Genomic DNA, 12045 nt, shown 5'->3' on the forward strand with positions numbered 1-12045 from the left:
TTATTGTGATAAGAGTAGATAGACGTACAAAAGTTTCACAGAGAAATACCTGTAACTCAGAAGGCATATATATATATATATATATATATATATATATATATATATATATATATATATATATATATATATATATATATATATATATATTGCAAACAATATCGAGCACACACACACACACACATAGTGGTTAAAGTAGATTGTTTTTAAAAACAATCTACTTTAACCACTATGTGTGTGTGTGTGTGTGTGTGTGTGTGTGTGTGTGTGTGCTCGATATTGTTTGCAAATTCACACAGATTTTGAAGACTTCCTTAATTGTTACTTTATTCCAATTGTTCTCAAAATGATATTACGTTTATATGTACTGCTGCTGCTGCTGCTACGTCACATGATTATTGTGTGACAATCAGGAACTCTAGGGTGGGCCGTTTTGATACCTGCTTCTTTCCCTACCTTTTCATGTCTTTCCCAATAACTCTGACCTAGCACGTTTCAAAACACAAGTTTCTCACTTTCTCAAACTTCTGTCCGTGACGGAGTCTTATAAAAAAAAGTTTTCGTTTATTCGACAATGGCTTATGACGGATGTTGTAGGTGGTCCTTTCGCCAGTATTGTTGCTCTTGAGAGGTACAATCCCAGAAGTGTCCATTGCCTTAAGTATAAAGACAGTAATCGTTTATATATTCAGAGCCAAGTCGAAAGTCAGCACGATATATGTATATATACCAGCTTCATATGCGAACAATGATTAAATTTTAATGTTTCTGTTGGTTTATCGTGAGTTCTCACTTTTCCTTATAGAAGCTGATGAAAGGTCATCAACCTGGTGACGATCAATTCTTATAAACATCCAAATCAACTACTGGTAAATAACGATGGTTCCACTTGGACCGGAATAATGCCGCAACAACACAACTACAGGACTTTTGGGTACTTAGCTTAAGTTGCCAGTCATCCAATTATGTTACATCTTGATGTTAAAAACGAGATTCCATCTGAAAATAAAGATAGGTTGAAATGAATTATCATATGTAAGCCGAAATGATGAAATACCCGAAAGTAAAAGATCCTTTTCTATCTAATTCTTCGCTGTTTTTGAAGTGCCCTCCAAGCTACTGCTTACATACAAGTTGACAAAAGTAGTCGCATGTAGTATTGATATTAATCCTTTGATATCATTTATATCATCAATCAAATATTCATATTTTAAGGAAGAACTTGATTAAAGTATAATTTGGAATAAATTCACGAAGAAATTCCTATTCACTTCATAGTAAGATTATTTTTCAATTACTCGCTTTACTAACAAGTTACAATAACAATAGATTAGTCTTGTCATGTCACAAACAGGAAGGCTGGATGCACTGTGTTTACGTTACTAAACTGCCTCTGACACTTCAAACATACTGTGTAGGTACGTCAAGTGTCACGTACCACACTCATTTCTTTCAGGGTTTGCTAAGTGTTGACATAATTAGGGAATACTTCTCACCATAATGACTGGCTCTGACATAATTGTAGGTTTGCAGCCTGAGGGGTTAGAATAAAGCCGCTTGCAATACCATGATTCTGAGCAGCTTTAATATGATTTACTCTTAATTTAATGTAGTTGAATGTGAAAAACTAACAGATACATCCATGATAAAAAAAAAAGTCCTCATAGCTAATGGCTTTGGATATTACTTATTGTTTATTCCAGTTCAGAATCCTCAAGGGTCCTCTATACTGGTATTTTTAATGCTTCTCTGTCCTTTTGGTGTTGCAGAATATTAAATGATTTTGCTTCTTAATGATATTGTATGTTCAGAGAGAGGAATAAATGTGGTGGGGGTGAGTAATTAGTTCATGTCTCCAATATAATTAGCTTAGAATATTCATGTATTTTGTTTTACAATGTTAGTGCAGTATTTAGAGAATACACACCTGTGGACCATGATTTAGAGCAGTTTAGTCTTTTCAGTAGTGAAGTTCTAATTTTGGAGCACCACAGACAACTTATAGACTTTGATAAGATGCATATTATATAATAGACTCCTTTCATTGCATTTAGTTGAATTAGAGTTGTGGTGCTCATATATTGCTGTTTTATATGTGTTATGGTCAGGTATACACAAAGTTGGGAGGATTTTGCTTTAGAAGGAAATTAAGGAATAACTTCATTTTAACTCTTCAGAGTGTTAGGAAATATTAGGTACCACATTTGTCAAACCTTGTCAAGTAGAACACGATGGATGACTACAGCATTCCAAAATAATAGGAGAATGTCTTTATATGTGCGAGGATATTCACAAATGACTTTCTTGCAGACAACAGAAGATAGACATCCACCTGGTTTTGTTTGTCTTTTATTTAACTTATTTCAAGTTTTACATCAAATTATACAGCAAATGAAGCTGTAAAACATAAAACAATTTGTGTTGTGATAAATCTCTAGACCTGTCCCTTAAACCCATTATACTTGTGCTTCATGGTCAGAAGCATAATGTGTCATACCCCCAAAAAAATACATGGAGTATTATTGAAATTTATAGAAGTATACTCTAGGTAGATCTCCAGTCTGAAGTCATCCAAAATCCAAATGCCCATACATTTGAGATTCCTACCAATATGGTGCATGAGTCTCTGAAGTTTGAATTTGTAGGGGTAGTGTTCCAGGTTTTTCTAATTTATTTCCCATAATTCTGTGTTTTTATTCGTCTCCCCCTACAGTGTTGTCCAACAAGCATCCAATCTTTACCATAATCTTCATTACACTCATTAGAGTTGGAGACAAGGAAGAATTTTGTGTTGGTGCAATAAATGAATGTTTTTAATTGTTTTGTTGTATGTATTTATTTGTTTTGCTTAGAAATAATATTTACAAATTGAAAACCCCCATCAGAAATATAGGTTCTGTAACAAGAAGAAAATCTCTGATTAGAACCCTGATCTTTTCAAAGGAATTTGGATTTGAAGAACTTTGCCCGTACAAATAAAATCTCATCGATTTGAAAGTAATGGGACAGTGTTCAGTTGACTAAGGTACTTTTCTAGATCCATATAATGTTGCTGCCTGTTTCTTGAGCAATGAAACAAAGATGTTCCAAATAAGAAAATGGATATTTAAATGAAATGATTGAATGGAGGTGTGAAAGGCTACTCTAGTCCCATTTAATGAATGAACTAAATGTTTCGTGAAAAACTATGAAGTGAACATGTTATTACAGAAGTCCACGTTTCATTTCAGCACATTAGACACAAGTTGATATCTGCAAGTGAACTGAGAGACTGTACATACTTGATCCACCCTGTAACTGCATAAGAATTTTAGAATAATAGATATGAATAAATAAACAAGTATTACTAACAGTAGAGTACAGCAGTAATTACCTACTCACCAGGAATAAGGGCAGCTTTTGGTGGTTAAATGGCAGGGTGCAGAGGTATATGATACTGCACAGGAAACTGAGGGGGCTGCGATGTAATTTGAAAGGTTTTGTACTATGTTGTTCAGTTTGTAATGTTTGTTATCATGATTGATTTTTCATATTGAATAATTTTACTCTTTATGTTTTTCCAGAGCATGATACCAGACTTCATGACAGAGACTCTGTATCTTGACGCAGATGGATATGTTCTCCTTATTGAATACTGAACTTGTAAGGACTGGATCTTTAACTGGAAATGTATTAATCAGAGCAGCATGTACTGAAATTTTATTATTGGGTTAATTAGATCAAGAAGAGGGCAAGGTTTTGTATGTATTCCTTAAGTTGGATGCAACTTGCCTTTTTTGTTCCTGATTTGTGGCACAGTTCCTTGATCCATTGTTCAAGCAGCATATCACTTATCAAGGATGTCATGGTTTCACTACTTGAAACTAAGTGACAGTTGAACTCAAGTTAGGGTAAGTTCTAATTCATCCCACAAATTACTATATACAGAATACCTGGCATATTGTAATATTTTATCATTTTATGAAGTAACCTTACATGAGTTCATATGACAGTACTATATCTGTTCATTCATACCTTGTTAGTCATATTGTCAACTGAAGATAGGATATTCATTTATCTAAGGGACAGGTAACCTCAGTAAACTGACATTTTTTTCCTGTCTTTTCTGTATTCCCATTTCTCCTCAGCATAATGCTTTAATTAGATTATCACTTTGTGTAATACATCTTTAATAGTTCTTGAGATGTTACTTGTAGCTGTTTGTGCATGGCTGGTAAGATCATGTCAGGTCTCCAGTGCTAAGCAAGCAGCTCTTACCTGTGTTATAGCAAAAACAGTTATTATCATTAATCTTTATTTATCCCATATCTCAGTCATACCTGCATATTATTTTATCATTAATTTAATTTTTTGTTCAGTTGGTAAAGTAGAGAACAGCAAGGTAGAATGTTACCATTGATGATAGGTCCTTTACACAAGCTAAATATCCATTACACATTATTGGGTACAAGGCTTTTGATATACAGAATAAAGATGTATATGCTCTCTGTCTTTCTGTTATCTACCAAATTTTCCTTATAGCATCTGCTTTAGGTGAAATCGTTAGTTCTATGAAGTCTTAAAATAATGATAATTTAGAATGTTAGATTAATGAAATTTAGAAAATATAAATGAAATAGACAAACAGGTAACTTAACAAGTTTGAACTGAATATGAATGAAACTAGTATGATGAACTTAAATCATACATACTATCAATTGAGTGTAATAAAAATAGAAAAGACTTTACTGGTGTCTGTGCTTCGTGCAGGTAGGGCAGTTTTCTTTTAAATTATAATATGTACTTAGTTCAAGCATAATCAAGTCTCATAATTTCCACATTTTTCATACTTTCATCAAAGCGAATTCATTGTTAACATACACATCAGACATACCTCTTCTAATTGTATCCCTGCAATCGTTTATCTGTTATGTACATTTATTAGTCATTTGTCTGGTAGTATGTGTTGAAAACTTATAAAAACCAATTCTACCCATTTTTTTTATATATTTGGCTTCTCTTAATGATATATACACTAGTCTATCAGTTGCTCTATGATTTACCTGCTAGTATATTTTTATAAGACTTTTATTCCACATTATTGTTGAATGACATCCTCCCCTCAGTTTCATAACCTATCTGAAAAGTGAAACCACCTTGTTGCATATGAAAAATGCTTGTGAACAGGCATGAAACCATACAGTACTATAGTTAATTTTCTTTTTTGTTTCAGAATATTTTCATAATGGAGCTAGACAAAGAGGAGGATGTACCATGCCAGAATGTGGAGCAGCAGCAGCAAAATGGAAACATACCAGAGGATACCACTGAGGAAAGTACAATTGTTCTTAATTTATCTGATGATTGCTCAATTGAAGATGAGGTGCGTTTGCTTATGCAGTCTCAAAAGAAGGTGGAGCCCAAACGTCGGGCAGAAATTACGTGGAAACGTAAGGTAGAAATTTTGAAAGAAATAGAGAAACTACCTAATAAAATATCACACCGAGAAATGGCACTTCATTTTGGGATACCTCGTAATACTCTTTTCAATATCTTACGAGCACGTGATAGAATAATAGAGGCGTACAAACGTAATCCTAACGGAAGAAGAAAAAGATTAAGATCAGGAAAGGCTCCTCATGTTGAACATGCATTATACCAGTGGTACAAAACTGCTAAAAAGCAAAAGTTACCCCTTTCAAATATTGTTTTGTTTGAAAAAGCCAGAGACCTTGCTGTGTCTCAAGGAAGTTATAATTTTCGACCTACAACAGGATGGCTTGAGAGGTGGAAGAAAAGACACAATATTACTTTCTCAACTGAAGGAACTGGTGACGGTGTTCATGAAAATGGTGATGGTGAAGAAAGTGATAATGAAAAAGCAGTTGTTGCAAGTGATATCAAAGATGAAGATGATGACCATGAATTGGAAGATGACCAGGCCTCTGATCAAGATGATGATGATACTTGTTCACCTACAGCCCAAGATATTAGCAGCTTACTACAAATTAGCCTTCAAGAGACTGATGACTTTGTTCGTCGTTCAGGCAAAGGCATCAAAAGACAAACTTTAACTTTAAGGCAGAAATTTGAGATTGTAAAGGCTGTGGAGAGCTTACCTATGAAGTGGAGCTTGCGGGACATGGCCTCATTCTTCGATGTACCCAAAACAACGATGCTGCATATGATGAAAAACAGAGACCTTATCATAAAAAATTATGTAAATAGTCCTGATAAGGAACGAAGACGGAACAAAAAGGGTAAAGCTCCTGATATTGAAGATGCACTGTATGTATGGTATTTAAAAGTAAAAGAGAAAAATTTACCCATTACTGCTGGCATTTTGAGAAAGAAAGCAAAGGCTATTGCTTTATCACTTGGAAAACCTGAGTTTGTACCAACAGAAGGTTGGTTTGCTCGCTGGAAGAAGCGGAATAATGTAACTTGTGGACGTCCCAAGCAGTATGATGGAACTGAGACACAAAATGTCCATCCTTCTGAGTATGATGATGGTGATATGCAGTTATTCCACTCAGCATATGAAAAAGAAACCCGAACATCTTTATCACTGAGACAAAAAGTGGAAATAATCCATCAGATGGAGGCTGAACCTAATGTTAAGTTACGAGAGTGGGTAGATATGTATAATGTATCAAAGTCCACTCTGAGCATAATAAAAAAGAATAAAGACACAATTCTCAAAGCATTCTATGGCGATCCATCAGCAGATCGGAAACGCATGAGAAAAGGATCTGCATCAGAAGTTGAGGAAGCTCTCTTTAAGTGGTATAATGAAGTAAAAGATCATAATGTCCCTCTAACAGGTCCTGTTCTTCGTCAGAAAGCTAAAGAGCTGGCTGATTTAATGGGAAAAGTTGACTTTATTCCCACGTCTACTTGGTTAGATACATGGAAGAGAAAACATGGCTTAAGTGAGAACAAAGATGTTCAGCACCATGTATCCTCAAACCCTCACCAAAATGGTTCCCAAACTACCAATGAAAATAAACAGCAAAATCGCTTTGAGTTTAACCCAGAACAACACAATGCTGGCAACCACATGGATGTCATGCAAGATCCATCCATCATTCCTAATAATATGAAACCACTAGCAAATCCCCAGACTCTTAATAATACTTATAGTAGAGACATGTTTGGATTTCCAGTTCCACCATCAACACAAGAGTCCATCGGCAATTATGATGGGTTCCTTAGAGGCCCCGTTAACCCAGCAGAGACAGTAGTACCCGGAGGAAGTAATGTAGGTCCTCCTGGAGGGGGTGGTGGAGGCGGTCAGCAGTTTTCTTCTGTTGCAGCAACAAACAAATTTTTAGGTGCACATGTATATAGCACTGATCTTTACAGTAGCAGAGATGTATTTAGTGGAAATGCCATGAATCGTGGGGTAATTACAAGCACCCGTGACCATGCTGTATCTGCACCCACGGTTTCTCAGGGCAACTATTCTGCAGAACGACTTATACAGCAATATAAGATGGATAATCATCAGCCCAATAATTTTCTTCCTGTGCCAGATGTAGTAACTGAAGGATCTGTGCGTCGAGCTATGATGGATATACGGCGGTACCTTGAACAGTCCCCATACCCAGTAGATTGGACAGTAGTACATGATTTTGAAATGCTTCTTCACACCAACATCACCACAAGAAACCATTTGCCACTGTAAATAATTCTTTGGATGTGTGATTTGATAATGTGCTGAGTGTGATTGATGTGCTGGCTGTGTTAATAACAAAGTATTCTTCCAATTTCTAAGAGTGTATATAAATGAGCTCTTTCCAACCTAAGTTATTTGTGCCATATAGTTAAACAAGTCTTGTATCCTCCAGACATAATGATTTGTTAGAAGCAGTGCATATTCTTCCATAAAAATAACTCAATACTTATTCCTTCATTTTGTTTTTCCTCCAGTCCATTCAAGCACTCTTCTAGGCATTCTCTCCTCATAAGATTATTGATATTTCTTACCATCCAAAATCTCTATATATTTGATCAGTTGCACACTTAACAATACTAAGTCTCTTTATATCTTCACTGTCAGTTCATCCATTTTCTGAACTCCATCCGCTTCTTAGAAATATCATTTAGGCTACTTATATTTGGAAGCCCTAATTGTTAGGGACTTATTTAACTAGTATGCAATAATGTTGTTTCCATTGCTCATTACAAACTGCAGTACACGAGATAGTTCACCCTTGTTACCCTTTCAGTATTCTCTACTAAAGCCCTAGCAATATGACTGCCTCTAAAAAAAGTTCTTTTTATATCTCTTTATATCTCTGCTACCCAAATATTTAAACTTGTATATCTCTGCTACCCAAATATTTAAACTTGCAGTGTCTCAATCTTCTCTCTTCACTTTCGTATTTCACAAAGATTCCCATTCCCTTTTATCATTCCATCTATAACCAAGTTTTGTTGTTTATGCTTCATCTATGTACCTAATATGAAAATTGCTCAGATTGATTCCTTCATCCTTTTCTTTTCTTTCTTTCATGCTTGATTGCAATTTCCCACATTAACGAGACAGTGCCAGGAAGAGACAAAGAAAGGCCACATTTGCATACATCCATTCTCTGTCTGTCATGTATAATGCCCCAAAACCACAGCTCCCTATCTACAACCAAGCCCCACAGACCTTTCCATGGTTTATAGTTTACCCCGGACAATTCACATGCCCTGGTCATTTCAATGATAGCATGTCAACCCCTTTATACCACACTCATCCAGTTCACTCTATCCCATGCACATCTTTCATCCTTGTGCATGTTCTAGCCCAGATCATCAAAAATCTTTTTCACTCCATCTTTCCATCTCCAGTTTGGTCTCCCCCTTCTTGTTCCCTTCACTTCTGACACATATACCTTCTTTGTTAACCTTTTCTCAGTCATTCTCTTCCTATTTCCATATCATTTCAGCACACCCTCTTCAGCTCTCTCATCCACATTCTTTTTATTACCATACTTTTCTCTTACCCTTTCATTACTTGATCAAACCACCTCACACCACATATTGTTCTCAAACATTTCATTTCCAACATATCTACCCTTCTCTTCATATTCTCATCTATAGCCCACACCTTACGTCCATAAAATAGTGGTGGGACAACTATACCTTCAGATACACCCATTTAGCCTTTTTAGTCAACAATCTCTTTTTCCACACATTCAGTGCTCCCAGGACATTCACCCCCCTCACCCTCCCTATGACTCCCTTCTGCTTCCATGGTTCCATTTGTTCAACTCTCAGGCATCTAAAACACTTCACTTTCTCCAATTTTCCTCCTCAGTCATATCCCAGCAACCTGCCCCTCAACCCTACTAAACCTAATAACCTTGCTTTTAGTCACATTTTCTCTCAACTTTCTCCATTTGCACACTCTTCCAAAATTAGTAACCAACATTTGCAGTTTCTCACTCAAACCTGCCACCAGTGTTGTATGATTAGAATACAGGAACTCACTCCCTTTCCAGACCCTGTCATCCCTACAGACTGCATACTTACCTCTCTCTCCAAGACTCACATTTACTTCCCTCACAATCCCATCCATAAACAAATTAAACAACCATTGTGACATCACACATCCATGCTGCAGACCAACCTTCACTTGGAACCACTCACTCTTCCCTCTTCCTACTTGCACAAATGCCTTACACCCTTGTTAAAACTTCCCACTGCTTTTAGCAGCTTTCCTTCATCCTACCTCGATATAATTACCCAGCACTGAATATCAGATTTCTTTATGTTTGTGACCTTATTCGGAAATTGCTAATTTATTTTGTACTCTTGGAATTGAAGAGGATTGTTTTCAAACATATTTTATTTCATAAAGGGTGGTAATGAAGCTAAAGGTTTGGGATCTGTTTTGCCAAAAAAAGTGGCATTCCTTATTTTTTTAATACAATGCTCATTCAGGTTTTTGTAAATGTTGTTATTATTGTATATAGTTTTTAGCTTAGATTAAAGATATTAAGTATTTCATTGTTTACATTAATTCCTAATTTCTAATGAAAAAATAGAAAACTCCTGTGCTGATATTAGATTTTGTGTTTTAATTATGTAGGAAAGGCGTGAATGTGACATCCTCTTTTAATTCTAGGACATGGCTATATAGCAATATAATCAGGGCTCAGGGAGGGAGGATGGCATTCTCCTCGGTAACTCAATATAAAATTATCATCCCCTTTTCTAAATAAGCAGATGGGATCCCCCTTTTTGTCTTAACATGGGAATGTCATCCACTTTATTAATTTAGAATCGAATAATTATCCCCTCTTTAACTAAACAATATATACTATAACAACCTAAAAATTACTAAGCTAATGATTTTTTTTCATATCTTTTCCTCATATGTCACCACAATGTAGCATTATGCTCTTATGTAATTATTTTTTTTTCACAATTTTATTGGGAGAGGAATACCCCTGGACCCCTTACCTAACCCACACTCACTGCCATCTCCCTTGTTAACATTTCACACTTCAAGCACTGAATATATTGAATGTTAGGGCAGTAAGTATGATATACTGAGTATGTAAGGGCAACCCTTTCATGTTGGTTAAAAATTGCAACTTAAAAGCATTTCTCATTTGTTTTAGATATAAATAACTGTGGAGCCCTACATGATCTGTAAATAACCTACACTGCATGCATATATTGGTTAAGGGGTAAAACTATGTGATCATTAAGTGTAGACTATAGATGATTACTAAATGAATTAGTTAGTAAAAATATAGATGATTACTAGAGAAAGAAAGTGCATGAAATATTCCTACATAAGAAACCTGTTATCAAGCCACACTTAGATTATGCTTCCTTTGACATATGTCACCCCTTGACAGTCACACGCTGTCCATCCACCGTCTTAACTCCTGTGCTCTAAATATGGATTAGAATATGTCTGAGTTGACCCTATGCAATTTTTAAGGGGGTACCTTATTTGATAACCATTAAGAGAAAATGTATGAGTACAGTGAAAATACAAATACAAATTCCTTGGTGAGATTGTACTGTCTTTCATACATTGACATTGATGCAACCACACCAAAAGTGACTTTTTATTCATGTATATCAATTTTCACCCCAAGACAAGTTACTATGAAAGTCCTGATGTTACCCAGGACCTCATTCTAAAGGCTCCTGCAGCCCAAGGCTGTGTTACTTCCAGCAACAGGGAGAGAATGTTTTGATGAGACTGAACTCCCAATGATACAGCCTCACCAAACATGACTTTCTTTCATATGTGTTTGCTATTTCATGAATGAGTGGGGCCACACCTAGAACAGATGACTAAGCCTTGAAGGAAAAAACCTTCATTTGGCAAATTCCTCTGTTCTTTCTTTTGCAAAGTAATGCAGGAGGGGAGAATTTCCAGCTTCCTTCTCCCACTCTTCTTAGTCACCTTCTACATTGTATAGGAGGTATGAGGGCAGTATCCTTTCTCTCCTATCCTAGCGCTAGGAAAACATACAAAAAAGGCCACATTTGTTCACACTCAGTCTCTAGCTGTCGTGTGTGATACACCAAAACCACAGCTCCCTGTCCACATCCAGGCCCTAGAGACATTTCCATGGTTCATATATATGTGTGTGTGTGTGTGTGTGTGTGTGTGTGTGTGAAATTGCACTTCAGTATGAGTTTCTACAATTTTATTTAAAGTAATTTTTCTCTACATGTGGCACGACATGTTTCGTGGAGACAATCCACCTCATCAGGTGCCAGTTAACAAAAGTTACATAAATCTCAACATCAAACTTGGTTCTCGCCATCAAACACCAATCTTTCTAGGCCAAGAACTGCCTGCTTTGTCCAGTTGTAACCCTTGTAAGGGAGAGTGATTATGGGGGGGGGGGTGTCAGTGAGAAAGAACCAGGAACATATGAAGAAACATCCTTGTTTGCTCACACCTATTATCTACCTGTCATGTATATTGCACCAAAACCAGAGTACCCTTACCCACAGACAAAGCCCCACTGATTTTTCTAAGGCTTTTTAGAGCACTTCATATGCCCTGGTTCAACCCACTGTCAGGACATCGCCTCTACATAC

The 12045-nt window shown here is 36.2% G+C and overlaps 1 protein-coding gene across 2 annotated transcripts; it reads left to right on the forward strand.

The window, feature by feature from the left end:
- Nucleotides 1–1302: 1302 nt before the first annotated feature.
- Nucleotides 1303–9974, forward strand: LOC139766396 (uncharacterized). Of its 2 annotated transcripts, none has more exons than XM_071694983.1 (3): nucleotides 1303–1415; nucleotides 3561–3887; nucleotides 5210–9974. In XM_071694983.1, exon 3 carries the CDS (start codon nucleotides 5222–5224, stop codon nucleotides 7661–7663), a length of 2442 nt encoding a protein of 813 aa, XP_071551084.1. In that variant the 5' UTR covers nucleotides 1303–1415; nucleotides 3561–3887; nucleotides 5210–5221; the 3' UTR covers nucleotides 7664–9974. The 2 variants fall into 2 exon arrangements, with proteins under 2 accessions (XP_071551084.1, XP_071551085.1); XM_071694984.1 differs by having other exon boundaries at nucleotides 1334–1411.
- Nucleotides 9975–12045: the final 2071 nt, after the last annotated feature.

Source organism: Panulirus ornatus, chromosome 57 (genome assembly GCF_036320965.1).
Source record: "Panulirus ornatus isolate Po-2019 chromosome 57, ASM3632096v1, whole genome shotgun sequence".
Classification (NCBI taxonomy): domain Eukaryota; kingdom Metazoa; phylum Arthropoda; class Malacostraca; order Decapoda; family Palinuridae; genus Panulirus; species Panulirus ornatus.

Coding starts and splice junctions, on each gene's coding strand:
- LOC139766396 (XM_071694983.1), top strand. CDS start 5,222: ATGGAGCTAGACAAAGAGGAGGATGTACCATGCCAGAATGTGGAGCAG.